The 17,934-nt window shown below is 45.6% G+C and overlaps 1 protein-coding gene across 4 annotated transcripts in view; it reads right to left on the reverse strand.

The window, feature by feature from the left end:
- LOC106746623 (neurogenic protein mastermind) overlaps positions 1 to 17,934 on the reverse strand; it is a 130,369-nt gene that overhangs the window by 40,979 nt on the left and 71,456 nt on the right. For 2 of the 4 annotated variants that reach the window (XM_014623394.1, XM_014623397.1), the window contains exon 2: positions 6,953 to 8,494. In XM_014623394.1, coding sequence (XP_014478880.1) covers positions 6,953 to 8,494 — 1,542 coding nt within the window. Of the gene's footprint in view, positions 1 to 6,952; positions 8,498 to 17,934 lie in introns of all 4 variants that reach the window. The other 2 variants (XM_014623393.1, XM_014623396.1) reach the window with 1 other exon arrangement.

Consider the following 17,934-nt stretch of genomic DNA (forward strand, 5'->3'; position numbering starts at 1 on the left):
CGACTCTTTGGAAGACGGTTTTGAGAACGCCGTCGTCGGCTACTATTTTTGCGAGATGTTTATCCGGCCTGGATCAAATATATAGTTATGAGTTCCAGAAGGCGGTCGATAGTTCCCCGAAGGGGTCACTATTGGAACGCCGCACCAAAAATACGCGTGCTTGCGGTCGGGCTACTTGTTCGGCGGCGGCATGCCAGCCGGAGATAGCGATGGCGCCGATACGCCTCGCGAGAAGTGTCCAAAGTTCTTTAGGGAAATAAACACGGACGAATTTCATCGAGAACTCCCGTTACGATGCGTGACGAACCAAATAAGATGAACTTGTCGTCCCAAGGACAATGGGAGAGTTAATCATTTCTCTTGACTGATGAAAAAGTGTCGTCTTGTTTTCTAATGCGTTGGGCAATATGCGGTGTCGTCGAATTCTTATTCTCGCCGTTTTAAACTCGACTCTGCTGCAGCCAATCGTGAGAAAGATCATCATTTGGGATAAAAATGTCTCGAAACGGTATCGTAGTGAGACAACATAATTTGGGACAACTGCTTTGTTAGCCCCTTGTTACATATGAGAACGATGCGGAATATCGCGCGGACGAAAATACTCGTGTGTTTTCGATAAAGGACTCGACAACGTCGCTTCTGTATCCGGCCCGCTGGGAATCGCGAGGAGATGAAAAATTAGTCCGTTCAAATTAGTCACAGCGAGAAGAGCGTTATTCGCGCCGAAAGCACAGCAAGGATTAATAATCCTCGCGAAATTACACGGTGCATTGACAGCGGTATCATTCACAGGACGCTGGACAAAGCACCCGTTTGAAGTACTAACAGCTATATCGCCCTTAGTATTTCCGCGAGTCATGGTTCGCTGTCTCGCTCGCGGATTAACGTACGTACGCAAGCAAGTCATTCGATAGGGATTCACCGGGCTGCTCTCGATAAGTCGAGGAGCCTCATCGGCGCGAGGACTTGATCGGCGGTTGTGAAGCGCGGCGCGCAGGGGAATCGCGGATTCCTGGGAAATGCGTGTGTGTACGTTAGCTCGCGCGCGAGACAATCGAAGCCGCGGCACTGTATAGTGCACTTGCGCGCGCGGTGTCACGGTCGAGTTAAAATTAGCAAGTCAACCACATCGGACGACGAGAGGTGCGGCGGAGGCGCCGACGACGAAACAATGAAACAACGTTCCGTGCTGCACACCACGTGTCGCTTCTCCGTGGGCGCAGGTAAAATTCGACGTCGATTTGACGACCGGTCGAACACGCGCCGATCGCTGTCCTCTCATTTTTCAAGCCGAGCATAATTAGTCTTGTGGAAGAAACCGCGGAAAAAGTGTATTATTCAGCTTGTAGAGACATTTCATCGTCGAGATGCTTCGCCCAATGTTAAACCTTTAATTTTACAACAGATGTTAGGATAGCGAAATCTTCATGATATCATTTTACTCCCACCATGATGACGTCTTAAATACGTTGCGAATATGTTAATTTCTATTATTGTCTCCCCCCCCCCCCATGCTAAGGTAACACACAAAATTCTACTAGTTTTATACCTGGGCGAGTCCTCTTAAGAGCATGAAAATAGCATTGAAGTTTCGATTGAATATTCGAAATAAATGATTCGAGGTATGTGCGAAAACAAGCGACATTTTTCTCGAAGGGGAAATAGAGTAAACGCACGTCCTCCTCGCGCGTTCCTACTGTTTGAAGGTAATTACTCGCGTAACGTGGGTTGACGCCCGTCCCTGCGCAGGATTATGTAAACCGACACGGTGAAGATCCGACGTTCTTCCACGCTGCTAATTGTCCGCGGATTCTACCGGCGCAATTATTATGCGAGCGCGATGCATTATTTGTATCTCGTTGTAATATGGAGATACCCGTGGGAGTATCGTCGAATTTAGTTCCTCGAATCGGACCAAATTCGGAGATCGATACATTTTCTGCCGATGGAAACACATAATTGACGCCGTTGCACAACGAAATTCCCGGGCGTTTCCGACGCATGCTAGAATTTTGCAGCAGTATCTCGCGGGAAGAAAAGCACGCGGAATATATATTTTCTTGAAAAATGTAATAATGTTTCTCATTTTTGTGGGAGGGGTATAAATACTTAACAACGAAATTAAAAATATTATATCGCTATACTAGCAAAAGCCGCAATAAAGACTCGTTTCGTTGGTTCGCAGTGTATGTATGTTTAAACATATTTTCCTTTTGAAATCTAACGAGTCGCATTTCCCATGCGTAATAAGCATCGGTCGCTTAAACGAGAGTATAATCAACGACTGTGCAACGTGATGTAGGTTACAAAACAGAGAGGGACATCGATTTCAACGCACGAGAGCACCGTGGAATGTGCCCGATCAAACGATAACACCGTGACGTGTAAAATCGCGAATCAGTCAACGGAGGTGTTGTGTGAACGGATTAACTCAAGTTTTGTCTCCGCAAAAGTAACAATAGACGCAACTGAATAATTGATTTTATTCAGAGTGTAAATAACATACAAAAAGTGTGTAAAATATAGCCGAAATCTTTGACTTCGCAACATAGTAGGAGCGAAATATTTTAATAACGTAATTTTTACACGGTATGTGAAACGCCCGTTCTACAGTATAACACTATATTCGCCGATTGTCGAGCGCGACAGGAATCGCGCAGCTTGCTACACGGCGCAATTTGCAACGACACGGTGATTACGCGGACATCGTCCTTCCTTCTTCTTCGATAAGAGCGCGACGTTAATTTACACCGCGCTGATTTATCGCGCTCGTCGCGAATTTTCTCGAACGCCGCGCGTTCAACTCGCGTGTTCTCGTCTCCCATATGAAACGTGCGATTAACACTTCGCGAAACATTCACCGAAGATGAAGAGAAGCTGAATAATGACGTCACACATATGGACGCACGCAGGAACGAAATACAGCGAGTCGGTCAGTTTGGTGAAATTAACAGCGCGACATCGCGCGTTTGCGCGCGCCGAATATATAATATTTCGCGCACGAAAATCGGCTCGACGAGTGCTGTTTCATTATCGAATCACGTTTCAAGTGTTACACGGCCAGAAACAAATTGAGAACAACGTTGCGCGCGTCGAGTGCGTTGCGCCGCGGGTTTCCTGTAGCGCACGCGTATAAGTGTGCAAATACACCAGGCGTTCTAGTATATTCGATAGCCAGGAAAATACTCACATACCTACACAGTACATACAGGGGGGGAGAGAGAGAGAGAGAGCGCCGAGTTTTTCATCGACAAGCCGGGGGAGAGTCCATCTCGCGCGCGGTTCCTCCCTCACTAGAGTCTCGATTGTTTAATCCTAGACTAGCATGCGTCTCCTTTTTTAACGAACCTTCCCTACCAATTCTCTATTTTGTTTTACATTTTGAAAACATATATACAGGATATTTCCCAGTATAAGGACAAAATATCTTTAAAAAATGGCCGTAAAAAAATATTCCTTTCACGATATTCCTCCTCCTTCGAAATCGTTCAAATTATTCTCTCATAAGCATATCACATTAACACTTTGAGGTGTTGTTCTTATGTTGGGACACTCCGTATGTATTTTCTCGTTCCTATGATACGTATAAGTAGTTCTAACATTGACTTCATTCACTTCAGCTTTGGTCAATCTTTTTCCAATTGTGTGTTGTGTTTCGATTGACGTACTGTTGAAATAGATTCCTAAGAAAATAGATCAACTGGCTGAAAAATGGCGGATCAACAGTCCGAGGTGAGCGCGGACTTTGTATGGAAGTCAAGATGGAGGTCAGGCGAAAAGGAAGGAAACGCGTCTTTCTTGCGTTCATTACTGTATGCAGATCGACATCGCCGGATCGATAACCCTTTCCAGCAAACGTAGCCCGGTCACGCATATCTCACAGAGAGATCGAACGTTATCCCAGGAAAAGAAGAAAAAGGAAGAAAGCTCGCGCGCGTGTAACGATTATCATTTGAATGCGCGGCCGCCCCACATCTTGAAATCGGCGATTTGAATATTTCGACAATTAAGCTGGCTGTTTTGCATAGGTGAGCGCCGGGTTATTAACCGCGGTTGTCCGCTTTATATTTCGAAGGGGGACGTCGATACCAATCTGTGAATTCGAACGGGATATCGATCGAGGAGTCTCGAGAGTACGAGACGGACAAATTGACGAAGCGCTCACGGAACTTAGGTCGCAAAAATGTGGCCGGAAAGAAAAGGTGTACAATTTTTTCAGTGTACATTGGAAAAAAATTTCCTAATAAGTGTTATTTTAATGATAAAAAAAAAAACTTCATCTTAAATAGAATGTTGCCTTCAATTAGTGATAGAACGTGTAACTATAATTTTAATGGAATTTCTCTCAGTGTATGCCGCAAGGTAAGGTTGAAATCATATATTCATCATGACGTCACAAAAGGGTTGCACACCACTTTCCTTTCGACAACACGCATAAAAAAAGAAATATATCTCCCGAGAATTACGGAAAAACAAATTCACCTATTGAACACAAACTTACTTAAAAGCGTTGCGGCCCATACTTGCGCGTAAAACTGAAAATACAATTGTACGTGAGACCGAAGTGGTGGTTTGATGAGCAAGTTGACCGATATTATTTGAATGAAGATTAGATTCACATTATAGCAATATCCGCTAATGTTTCCATTAACTTTTCACTCGTCGCGATTCAGCGCTCGCGCGAGGAGGGAGATGAGCGATTGCTCGGTGAGCCTTTTCATCTGCGGTAACAAATTCCCGGCATAGTTCGCGGTTATTCTTCCCCGGGGTGGAAAGAGGAATCGGCGCGCGATTTCCCTTCCTCTTGAGCGGTGCCCAGCGACGAGCCGTCGATGACGGATTACGCGCGCGCGTAACGAGATTCGGCGATAAATTCCTATTGCGCATTTGTGCCGCTCGTCGCGGCGCTGCCGTTCGATTCGCGTAATTAGCGGTGAATTAATATTCGCATGCGAGAGAGCGTACGGCCTGAACGAAAACGCGCTTAACGCCCATAAACATGAGAGGAGGAGGCTAAAATCGTATCGATCGCGCGTCGTATTTACCGAATGAGTTTTACGAATTACATCGCGGCCGTTCCGATACATGGTTTTTCGCGGCCTCGCTCTCCCGCCGTGCACGGTTAAATAATTACATATCTAACGCGATGTATAAATAAATGGGCTATTCTGGCGATAAAGTTCGCGGCAAAACGGACGGGTTCGAGCGCCTTGACGCTGCTTCCCGATCAATGTGTATTATGCCGAGCGACCTGAGTCGAAATTGTGTTAAATCTTGAATTCTACGATACATACACAGAGGAGCAAAGATGGCAAAATAATTTCAACCTCAATCCTGACAATTTACTCTGACTTTTCAGTTATTCTTGCGTCGAAGTAAAATTAAAAATGATAAAGTTAAAATTAACATCGAAAAATGAGTTTGATTAAGAATCTTCTTTATTTAAATGGAAGAATTTAGTGTGTAAATGTGTTAGTCCATCGAATAAAAATTTTTTTATTTATTATATAAATATTTGTGTATATATAGAATTAAAAATGAAAGAAAGAGTTAATATGTGTAATAACGTCAAAGTTTATTAGCTTATCGAAGAGCGTGAAAGTAGCGTTAAAATTTCGACTCAGGGACACGCTTCGCTTTAGTGCTCTCGATGGACTTCCGCCTCGGTAACAACGCCCGGTTCGGAGGCCGACGAAAGGTCATGGAAAGAACGGGGAGAAGCGTAACGGTATGCAAATCGATAACATGACGCGAGTTCGAAGCCAAACTCGGTTTCCGGCTTGTGAGAATGACACGGTCTAAAAATTGTCGTGCGTGAGAAGCCCGCCAAAAGAGAGAGAGAGTTGATTGCGCTCGCGTCATGTTTTCAATTACAGCTCAATATTCGAGCGCGCAATATATATATATGTGTGTGTGTTAATTTTTTCACGAGCCGCGCAACGACGACGAAAGCTGTCGTTTCGCGTCGACAAGCCGCGGGAAGAGCTTTTCACGAATGATTAATTACAGCCGCACGGTATCGCGCGTCGATCTCATTATCCGTTGTATCGCACACGGTGAATCTCCGTGAACCACCACGAGCGGTATCAATGATGGTCACGCAATACTCGTATGCGATGGTATTTAAACGTTGGAAAAGCGGCGAGTAAAAAATGGAAATCGATCGGGAAAGCAGAAGCTCCTACGCGGGTAAGGATGAGAGCTGCCGGAGGAGGCGGCATTGAGATGCAAATACCCAACCAACGTGATTTACGAGGGACGAGCGTGCGAGGCTCATAGGAGCGCTCGCTCCCGTTCGGTGGGAGATAAGATCTGTCCGCCACAATGGAGCACGGATTTTATAGCGGCGAGGTGCACCATCCGATTTTCCGCCGGTCAGCAAGTTCAACGGCGGAAAGAGACCGGCTGACCCTGCGAGTTTCTAACGGCCGAATTGCTCGCGCGAGATAATTCGCCCGCTCGAAGAATCATCATCCTACGTAGAGTCACAGGAATTGCCGTGTTTGGAAAGTCCGATTGTAAGTAAGTAGTCTCATTTGAGAAACGTCTTGTAATTTTTTACGCCGTACGCAACAATTGTTTGGGAATAACGCGACGTATTGTCACGAGCGCAGCCTCGCGACTACCAGCGTATTGACGCGGATTGCAGGCGCGGGTTAAATCGAGCAGACGGCGACCCCTCGCGGGGAGGAAAATTTATAAAGAGGGGTCGTCGGCGGGAGAGACTACTTGTTGCGCCCCCGTGACGCCGGCGCTCCCTTCTCCCTCCGTCTCAACGCCGCCGCTAACGACGCCCCGCGACAAAAATAGACGCGTCGTCGCGGCGCAACAGATATCGGCGCGGTCGAAACTTGGATACCAACGAACGAGAGAGAGTTCTCTCTGAAGAAATTCATCGAACCGATAATTCCGGCGTGGAAATAGACGAATTCTTGATTTATGCAAGTCTTACCTGTATCTGGTGTCCGGGATTGTTGATGTGCAACTGCTGCGCCTGGTTGATCTGCAGGGTCGAAGTGCCGGGTCCCGAGGGAGGCCGAGGCGGCGTGGAGCTGTTGAAGCCTGGACCCTGCGAGCCGGTCTGGCTGGGTCCACCGGTCTGAGATCCTCTGGGTGGCAGAGGATACTGCGGGCTGCCGTGGTTCGGCATCGTGCCCGGACTGTTGTTGTACGGCGAGTACGGTTGCTTGTAGCCGGCGCCGCCGGCGCCGCCGCTGGCTCCCAGCATGCCGGGTTTGCCGCCGGCAGCCGGCTGAGGCCTCTTCATGTCAGCGAGACTCGCGGTGAACTGGGTCTGCGAGCCCACGAACATGTCGCTCGTCTGCTGACTCTGGAAGCTCGGCGTCGCGTTGTTCTTGTGATAGCTGGCGGTTCCAGCGGCCGGCTGGGCTTGCGTCGGACCCGCGCTACCGGGACTGCCGAGGTAGTCCGACGCGCCGCCGAATTGCGAGAACTCGGCGTAAGGAGACCTCGCGGTGGAGCCTCGGGCCGCCGCCGCGGTGTATCCGCCGAGGCCGAGCTGCTGACTCTTGTGCTGATGCTGCTCGGCCATCTGCTTGAGGGTCTGCGCAGCGGGGCTCATCTCGGACTTGAAGTCCAGCCCGGTGTAGGGGAGCCGCGCGGGCGAATACTGCGACGAAGCCAGGGCGCTCGGGCTCGCGTTAGCCGGCACGGCGTTGTTGTGCTGCGGTTGCAGCGCCTCCTTATCGTCCTCCATCTTGATCTGCCCGTTGTTCATCGACAGCCCGTTGTTGCCGTTGTTCGGTAGTGCGTCGACCGTCTTGTCCTCGAAGTCGAAGTCCTTCATAAACTCCGGATGAAAGTCCGAGATCTCGGAGATGAGGTCCTTGAACGTGTCCGAGTTTATGATCTCATCGCCGGTGTCGTCGCCGATGAACTCCGGGAAACCGGTGAAGCCGGAAGTGGTGCCGTTCGCCGCGGCGTCCTTCTCCAGGGCAGCGGCGCACTGCTCCAGGTCCACGAAGTCGTTCTCTAGCCCGGGCTCCTGCTTGCACTCTACGAGGTTGCCGATGTCCACGCAACCGATCCCACCGGCCGCGCTCGGATTCCCCCCCGCCGTCCGATTGCTGGCCGACGAGGGTGTGTCGGGTTTCGGGGACGAGTTCGACGCGTTCAGCAGGTCACTCTTCACGGACGCGTTCGTCAACGCCTTCACGGTCACGTTCGTAGAGATCTGCTGGGCCTGTGAGTTCGCCGTGGAGGCGGTAAACTCAAGCTGCTGCACTATTTCCACGGAAAACTTGGTCAGACCCTCGTTCCCACCGCTTGCCCCGCCGCCGGCTGCGGCTCCCGTTGAATTCGCTCCTTGCTGCTGATGTTGACCGTGGCCGTGATGCGGCCCGCTACCTCCGGAGCCCTGCTGATGTTGGTGCTGCGTGCACTGTAACTTAACCGGTGGCTCGCCGAAGCCGCCGTCGCCACCGCCACCGCTAGCTGGCTCCAAATCCTCGGCCGTCCTCTTCAGAAATTTCTGCTGCTGAAACGAGAAGAGGAAAACATTTACGTAAAAACGATCCTGCTGTCATTTCCGTCGAAACCATTCGTTTGATTGAGAGATCAGCCGGCGGGCTTCCTTTTTCCGCGCCGTTTTCTGCGATTAACCTTTCTCACCGACGCTTCGTCAGCCGTTGTCTTTGTACGAAGGGCGGTTTAGTGACGCGGCTCGTAAATCTTGGAATCAAAGCACACGTCTATCTCGAAATTTTGCCCTTATATATATGTTAAATCTTTCATTCTACCATGATACGCAGTAGGAGCGAAAATAAGTTCAATTCTAATTTATCCCTACACTGAGGTAAAAACTTACTAAATGCATTTAGTTGAAGATATTTTCGGGATATTTGCTTACGAGAGAGAAATTCGGTATTAATTATTTCATCTTCCCTACTGTTGCCGCACGATATTTCGCCAAATTATTTAGTAAAAGCTACAAAATTTCGTTATATGCCACCAAATCTTTCTTTCAATCTGAATTTCTCGTCATTCGTTGAATTCGTCTTAGGTTGCGTTACATTAAAATTCACGCTGAAAACGTCTAAGAAGTAAAGAATATTTTTTTACTTTTTACATTTTTTCTCTCAGTATAGAATTAAAGATTACGCTTTAGAACATCTCTCGGAGTACTTTGCTGTACTACAGGCCTTTCGTACATCCAAGTAAAACTATCTTGAAGAACGTGAAAATAGCAGCAACTCGAAATAACGCCCGCCCACCGCGACTGATAAGTCCCCGATAAATCGTGGATCGATTCGAGGCCGGAAAATTCCAGGCAATTGCCTACTGGGTCCTTAGGAGACGCTACCTCGCATTCCGCGGGAGAGATATCCAAGTCGGCGACCCTGTTTTCGATCGGGCAAACAAATTCACAGCGGCGAGGGTGGCGGGCGTGAGAGATTGGAAAAAGTTTTACCGGGGTGCGGTCGCTTCGACGCGGCGGTGTGCGTGTATACATTTGTCACGATTTGAACCGGGATAACCTCCCGTTTCATCCCAAAATCGATAATACGTATTACCCTCTAATAGAGAATCGGCCGTTCCCCTCCCTCTTGCAGCGCCCGAATAATCTTCCGCAGATGTAATACGATATTCCGTCAACCTTCTCTACCCGCGGCATTTTCCCGCCAATCGCAGGACCGGCATGCGCTCGTCGTAAAGGTGGATGACGTTTCTTCGATGCCGTCCTCCTCGTTTCGGGGAATGAAGCGCATTATAGCGAGCATAAAGGGAAATGAACTCTCCTCTCACACAGCCGATGATGATGAAAGACATCGAGGAAAACCGTATCGGCTTTATACAACGACGTAGTCGTATAGTGGTAAAGCGCAATTTTCTCGGTGTAAGATCTTACGACGATTTATAAATCGTTGGTCAATAATCATAATAAGCATAAGTCTTAAGATATTCGTAAAGGTGAAGCGGGGATGAAACATTTTTATATTCATTACAATGTGATTATCTTCAATCAACATTGGAAAACCGTGCTTTTAATCGTAGAGTTATTTTTGGCTCGAAAATGACTGACTTCCTATTCTTCTACCGTAAAATACTAATCGATAAAGAAACGCCCTCATAGGGGCAACCTCGGCTTTTGAATGCAATTTGTTTGCTGCGACATTTTTACGCGAAAATACCGATCACAATGTTACGTACTCTTCGGCAGGCAAGAAAAGGGAGGAGCGTACTACAACGTCACCGGACGAAAGGCGCAAACGTCTCGGTGAGAAATCGACGTGAAAAAAGTGCGCGATAATAAATCCGTCCGCAATTTCCCGCCGAAATTCACCGTAAATAATAACAGCGTTGTCTCGAATGACGGCGTTTCCCTTCCAATCTTCTCGCCGCTCGTCCGATCGATCGGCCGGCCGAATGCTCAGCGATCAGAAATTAATACGCAATCACGGGAGTTAAGGGGGAGGAAGCGAGCGGATCGTCGAGGGAGAAAACTAACAGCCCCGGGCCGCGTACGCCCGCTGTCACGGTGTTTGCGCGCGCGAGGGAGATTTCATTCGCCCTATCCTTTATCGCCTGCCCCGCGAAATCGGTTAACGACCGTCAGACTGCGCGAGTTCTCGCCGCGGCTCCCGACGTTACTTCGCCCGGAAATAATCCATCGAACCCTTTCGTCGCGAAGCGGTCCTCGACCAACCGATTAGAATCGTTAATTCTTGGTGACCGAAACTTTTGACAATTCGGAAGAAAATTATTGTCTTTACGCTGAAAAAAGTCTTACCATTCAAGTAAAACTCCAATACTCCTTGACAAATACTTATTACAAGTCGATAAATCGACTGTATGTAACATGATATTCGTAGACATTGTATATGTTAAAACAATCGCGGCAAGTATTAAATTCATAATATCGTGAAAATTTATGTTTTTCGAAAGTATCTATCGGATGAAAAAAAATCTAAATTTAAGCGGAAAAGAAGAAATAATTTCTTTTAAATTTAGAACGGTTTTACATTAAATAATTCCACTTTTACAAATTAAGGTATTACTGCGTTCGAATACATATTAAAATATGCTTAAATTGATAAAAATATTACTTGATTGGAAAAACAGCTGATTTCTTAGCACTTTTTTCCCGTTAAAAATTTTAGATCTTATTATATTGACACGTATGTTGCAAGAATCGTAAAAATTCATACATATTACCGCGTATTATTTACGGTTTTGAAAGCCTGTGTTCGGACATTGCACACAAATTGGTGTGACGTAAACATAATCAAGATATTGCTTTAGGATGTTTTTTTTTTTGATAGAAGTGAAAACAGCAGAAAGACGGTATATGCCTTGCGGCGGCGCAATTGTAATGTTCGAAATACACTGTCTTGAAATTGTTAATATCTCAGCCGGGCAGGACTGCTTTCTCGGAATGTCTTCGGGAAAAATTGTCGAGCGAATCTACCATTGAATAAGTCATACAAGTCGATTAGCTGTCATGACGATTTCGAAGGTGCTCCTTCCTTACGTGTGGGAAAATTAACTCTCGCTCATACGCCGTCAACTTCTAACGAAAAGTTCATTCTCTCTCTGGCGCGCGGAAAACGCTTTCTTCGGCCTTATTACGATTCGCGCGAAGGCCGGCTTAATTCGTGAAACCGACGTCTATAAGCGGAAGACGCTCTCTTAGCGTCGGCCACTTGTACGTAATCGTTAAAACGGTGGCATGTTGCGCGAATGACTCAGGCGTCTGGTATCGCCGTGTAGAATTCGTGTCAGCGTATTATATTATCCCATTCCTTTGTCATTTTCCTTCCCTCGGTCTCGAAGGCATTTCCCTTCATTGTGTTCGCTCTTCTGACATGACTAACGAAGAACTACTTCGCAGCTGTGGCATTCGGTTTTGTTGTTACCATATCGATCGAATTAAACATTACGAGGCGATGAATAAACAGCGAGCTGCCTCATTCGTGATTATCTATTCGAAACTCATTTGACCGTGAACTTTCCGATCGCAACTGAGCGCGCAGCAGTCAGAGAGGCTTGATTACTTCCCATTTCAATTTCCCGTTTTTGCGATACACCATAGCGGGGCAAATCTCTCGGGTGGCGAATCGAGATAAGGAGCGTGTCACTGACTTGTGTGCGACAACACGCTGGTGGATCTATTGAGCGTTACTATGTTTCGTTAACAACACCGGTTAACACGACCTAAATATCGCCCCGTTCGGTCAAAAAATAGATGATAAGTTTTCTCTCATCTGATTATGTATGTAAATTAGGAAAGGTCACGTACCGATATCCGTTTTTAATGCTGGATTTCGCGTTATTTCTGTAGAGGAGAAAAAAACATTTTGTCTCGAACAGTAACTATTGTGTGTATAAAACTACTGAGAACACCAGAAAGACGAGTTGTGTTTGTGACCGGGAAGCTTTCTAAATTTATACCTGGTAAAAACCGTACTACCTTGTTCCGACGTTATATCCTAGCCGAGCAAAACTGCTATAATATTTCGACTATTTTCCCGATTCATGAATGCTCGTCGAGAAAAATTCTCTGCGTATACAGATTGAATTTTAACGCCACCTTGAAGCTATAAATGATGATATTACCGAATCCACGTGAATATTCAGCAGAAGCTATTTTGACGGCGAAAACGGACATGAACGCGGTCAAAATCATATCGTTAGAATAGAAAGTATTTTGCGAGAATTTCGAAAAACTCGGGTGCTCACCAGAATCTGCTCGCGATGTGACAGCGGGTTCAGGAAATTAAATGAAAATTATAACGAGAGAAGGAGACCGATACAGCTCAGTATCAAGTGGAAATGCTGTTCTCTTCGTACGAGCTCTCCAAAGGTTTCCGATTAGCTCCGACATGCCATCTCGTACCGCCAGACGGAATCGGCGCGCGAGAATCGTAATCTGATAGGCACTTACCGCTTCTTCTGTGCACGCCGTTTTCGCCGATTAGCTATCCCCCCCCCAGGAATTCATAGAAATCTTTCACCTCTCGTTCGCATAAAAAAAGTCTCGCGAATTGCTGGTGGCGCGATTGGATTTCGCGAATTTTCGCATGTTTATGACAAATTTTGGCTCTCGCCCGTTCGTTTGGCGGCCGTCGTTAATCAGCGGCGCTTTTCTACCGACAACGCGATTTAATTTCAACGGTAAAAATGACTATAACGGCGCCTGTATTTCCGATTTTTCCGCCGCGATTACAAATGCAATTACGATATTCATCCGTGCAAATGTAAATGCGACTGCCGGTACTACCGATTCGAACGCTTTCAAAAGAAAAATGGATTCCCCGTTGCGCGCATTACCTCTTGAATAATCGTTATTGCTGTAACTGGCGTTGCACGCGCGAACGGCACAAACTGTCACGCCTGTTTTAAAGAATCAGGCGCGCCACTATCTACGCGGTGCTCGATAATCAGGTGTAATAACGTCGGAAATATTCCGCTCGACTGATGGAAATATATTATGAGAGTTATAAATAAGCTGAGAGGGACGCGTTCCAGAGATTTATCTCGTATAAAAAATCCCATCTCAGATTCCCAATTAAGTTTCTAATCAGTCGACTAGCGATAACGGTCAGTATCGCGGAAAAGAGAGATTTCATTCCGTGTTTGGAGATGGGAGAGATATTTGCAATATATATATATACGTTCCAACAACTTATATTTTGGACGTTCTAATCGGGGAAAATTGGATGGATCACTCTTCTTTCCGCGAGATGTTCGAACGACGCCTCGTCGTGCCTACCGCATTACTTGCCCGATAAAGCGCCGAGCGCGAATTATCAGACGACCTACTCTAGGCCAATGCCTATAGGCGAAACGCAATAATGTGCGCACCGCGTTACAAATATGTACGACGAGTTACACAACGCGCGCGCGACAATGCGTCCGTCCTCCTAGTTTCTACGGAACGAACCGGCCATTGCACCAACAACGCAACCTCACATACGTTACACGTCGGCAATGAGAACGCTTTTCTAGTGAAAATCGCCTTGAATTTCAGAATAAGTCGAAAAATTCGTCATACTTCTCGATGGCCAATTTTATTCGGACAAAAAAATCAGGAATGTCCTTCGAGACAATCTTATAAATAGCAATATTTCGGGGACTTGCGCACGAAAAACCCGTTTCTCGCTCCTTATGATTCCGTATTACGGGAAAAGAATATAAGGTCATCGCAGAGCGTTGGTTACAACCGAAGCCCGCCGGCGATGTGTATCCGCTCGGCTTCCGCGAGTATCGCGCGTTAATCCAGGGACGTACGAAGGCGCGCCGCGTAATTGCGGTGGAAACGGCGACTCCCTCCCCCCTAAGTTATTACGGTTCTGTGTGTATTATTGATACAATTCCATTACGAGAGAGTCCTCGGGGAGTCTCGACACGTCGCGCGGCCGTCGTTATTTTTACAGGCAACCTCGGACGTCGCTCAGCTCGCGTCCTCCCCCACCCACGACTTACGATATACTTTTCATTATTAATTTTTCCCGGCAATTACGTTCCCATTAGTAATTTGTGTTACTGCGCGGAGAATGAGAGGAGATTCTCCTTGCGAAGAGTATCGCACAGGGTGTGCCGCAATTATCGTCTTTTCTTTCGGATTCCCGGGTCGGATGGATTTCTGTTTCTTCACTCGAAAGAAAGAAACAACGTGACGGCCTTGCAATAAATTCCCGCGTAAAAAACCTATCAAAGTCCACTCGAGATCAAGGATAAGAGTCGAAGAAGACGAGCGACACACGCCGGCTGAATCGTTTTGCGCGGGCGAGATTCGAAGGGGGCGACATGAGGATGACGAGGAAGGGTGAGAAGCGGCGTCCGGTTTATCCGGAAGCCGCGAGCGAGGCGAGAAGGAATCGTCGAAGGAAACTTTCTGACCCAATTTTTTTCCACGTCCTTGACAAGAGAAGTTCGTCGTGGCCTACAAAGCGCGCCGAGGAGATCACGTACGACGAGGTTAGTTCGCCCTTTTCCTTCGACGCGACATCGAGATAAGCTCTTCGGTTAGGAAGTTCGCGTAAAGGAGTCTCTCGTTTCTTTTCGCGCATATTTAGACGCGCCCGAGAACGAAAAAACGTTCGCCGAATTTGCTCGCACATATATGAGGAGGCCTTAAGGTAGTTTACAACACTGTTGGAAAAGTAATACGATGACAAAGACTCTTTCCTTAGAATCTGGTGTGCAAGTAAGGTTAACCTATTTTATTATATCAAGTCTCTATATAAAAGACCTACGGCATAAATAAAACTGTACGATATTATAACTAGTAGTTTTACATAATTTTAAGATCTATATTAGAATCGTCCGCATGAATTATTACTATAATGGTTAATGTAATACGAAGAGAAGTTCGATCTGTGCTAAATATTTATAAACAAGACTTATACAGCTTTGGCACTGAGAATATTAATGAAACTGACGTAATGTTTAAAAACTCGTAGGAAAACGATCGTTTTCGCGCTTTGACACATTTTCTTTGCGGGTTGTTAGGTATATGAATTTTAGAATCTTATTAATTAATCTAACAGCAAAAGAGACAAAATTAATTCTTTGAACGTTACAGTAACAATGAGTTTCTTTTTGCACAGAATCCAATGAGATGCCACTTCTAACAGCGAGTTTGCTATGATATACTCAAAAGTTGACGTATCAATGCGGTTTATTAACGGAGGAATATTTCGAGTGGATTTGTCGTGACACACGAGGCGAACGAGCGAGCGATACAGTGCGACGACGAACCCATCGTCGTTGTCCCTTGACATGTAAATTCGCGTAATTATAATTACAAATCTGACGAAGCCAGACACACCGGAATCACGTGATCGTAAGTGCCATAAATGCGATACGCGAAACTGTCGCTCGGGTCAGCCGATCTTATCGCGACTGACGTCTCGGTGATGTACACTATGTTCGATATAATCTCCGCGAGCCGGTTGTATTTAGCTGTATCAATCGGCCAACCTTTTTTTCGCAAATCTTCGACGTAGCGTCGTCAATTTTAAATAATTCCTAGTCGACTAAAGAACAAATGAATACGCGATTTCAAGCATTCGGGGCTGAAAGAAGTTAGGGGCGGCTTCGAAGCTCCTAGTTTATGTCTACTTAGATTTGGCCTATAAAAACCTACTTCGACGATGACTCGTTAACTTTTCTCTTGAACCTTTCATCTGAAAGATTTCACTTTAATTCTGAATGACCGATTTTGACGATAAAATAGCGAAAACGGAAGGCATCGTCAAAGTGGAAGTAAATTATATTATTAGAACTAAAATTGTAAACTTATTATTTTGCTATCTTAGCTTCTACAAGGAGAAAAAGGGAGGTAGAGTCAAAACGAAGTTCCGCTGAGACGAAAAAAATTTTCTCAAGCACAACATTTAATTCATTGAACGAATTATAGTCGCTGTAATGAGTTATCAATTTATTCAAATATTACGATTTGGTCAATAACTATATCAACGCGTCGTTGCGCGTATTTTTAAACATCCAATATATATTTATGTTTCGATTTATCATTTATAAGAATACTGGAAATGTTGGTAAAATTCACAAACTTTACCGACAGCTAGCTTCTAGCTTTGGCCTAAGATCTAAGATTTGTAAAAAATCGTAGATATTAACGTTCGTGAGATATAAAATTGCAGATCTACTCATAAGTTCTTGCGAGTTTTACGAGAACAAGTCTTACGATTCTGTTTAGAATTACAGCATGAGAGAGAGAGAGAGAGAGAGAGAGAGAAGTAGGAAGCGTTACGCAATCTTGTCGTCATACTTGTCGGTAATTGCTTATTTATTGCGCTGTCACACGCACGTCTCTCTTCGTCACGCGCAACTACGTTGCTGTCGTCGATGCTGTTCTTTTCGCGCCGTTTCTTTCAGGAACGATTAACCCCAAAATTCGGCGCGCGAGTCAATTTAAAATTCAGATACAAGAATCTGCGACAACGATGACGTGGTACTACCGGATGGACACATCGAAACGCCGTTTACGCGGATCTTCCCTTCACTCGGCAAAAAATTTTCGATATTTGTAACCATCAAAAGTGAAAGAATTATAGCCGGGAGAATCATTTTTCCAGCAAACATTACTATAGGGTTAGCGATAATAACTCGAAATTTTAATGTTGACGTTCTTCATGACTCTGTCTATATATAGATAGGCTAATGAAAATTTACTTTGACGATACTGACACTCATTAACTTCTTCTCGAATCTTTAATTCTACATTGAGAGAAAACATTTATAAAATAGAAAATATTTATTCAATGACCAATAACATATTGATTTAAACCGATATTCTTTTAGTTAAATATATATTGAATAAATAATTGCTATCATGAGAGCTATTTCCTCGTTAAAGAAAAAAAAATTTTTCTCAGCATAAAAGTATGTAAATCTTGATAAATGAGTAAATATGTTATCAGAATAAATATTATTTATTTCTTAGATATTTTTCCTCTCACTGCAATAGATTTAATTTTACTTTGGATAACTTTTTCATTGCTACGCTAAAACAGCGAAAAGGGGAATTAACGGGGCATCATTAGGGTGGAAGTAAAATTACTATTAGAATTGTTCATCTTAGCTGCTATTGTGTTACAGAATGAAAGGTTCAACATAGACTACTATTTTTGGGGTGAAAGTACCAGAAAGGGATATAGTCGAAAATCACTAAAATTTCAGTGGGATTTCTCTCCGCGTTGGCTCCGCCCGCACACAGGCGCGAGCGGTATTCGGAATATATCGCCCTTCGCGGTCCTTCGCCCGATCGGCGATACGATCTCGGTGCCATCGGCAAACATTGATTTCGGGCGAGGACGCGTGGCTATATATAGCGCGTCGCTCAATGCTTACGTGCAACGCCGGAGAAATTCGCGAAATTATTCACTACGTGCGTGGGAGGACTCCGCTTGCGCTCCGCGTGGCCATACGCACGCGACAAGTTTTACG

This window comes from Dinoponera quadriceps, unplaced genomic scaffold, assembly GCF_001313825.1.
Source record: "Dinoponera quadriceps isolate SergipeBrazil2010 unplaced genomic scaffold, ASM131382v1 scaffold2076, whole genome shotgun sequence".
NCBI lineage: Eukaryota > Metazoa > Arthropoda > Insecta > Hymenoptera > Formicidae > Dinoponera > Dinoponera quadriceps.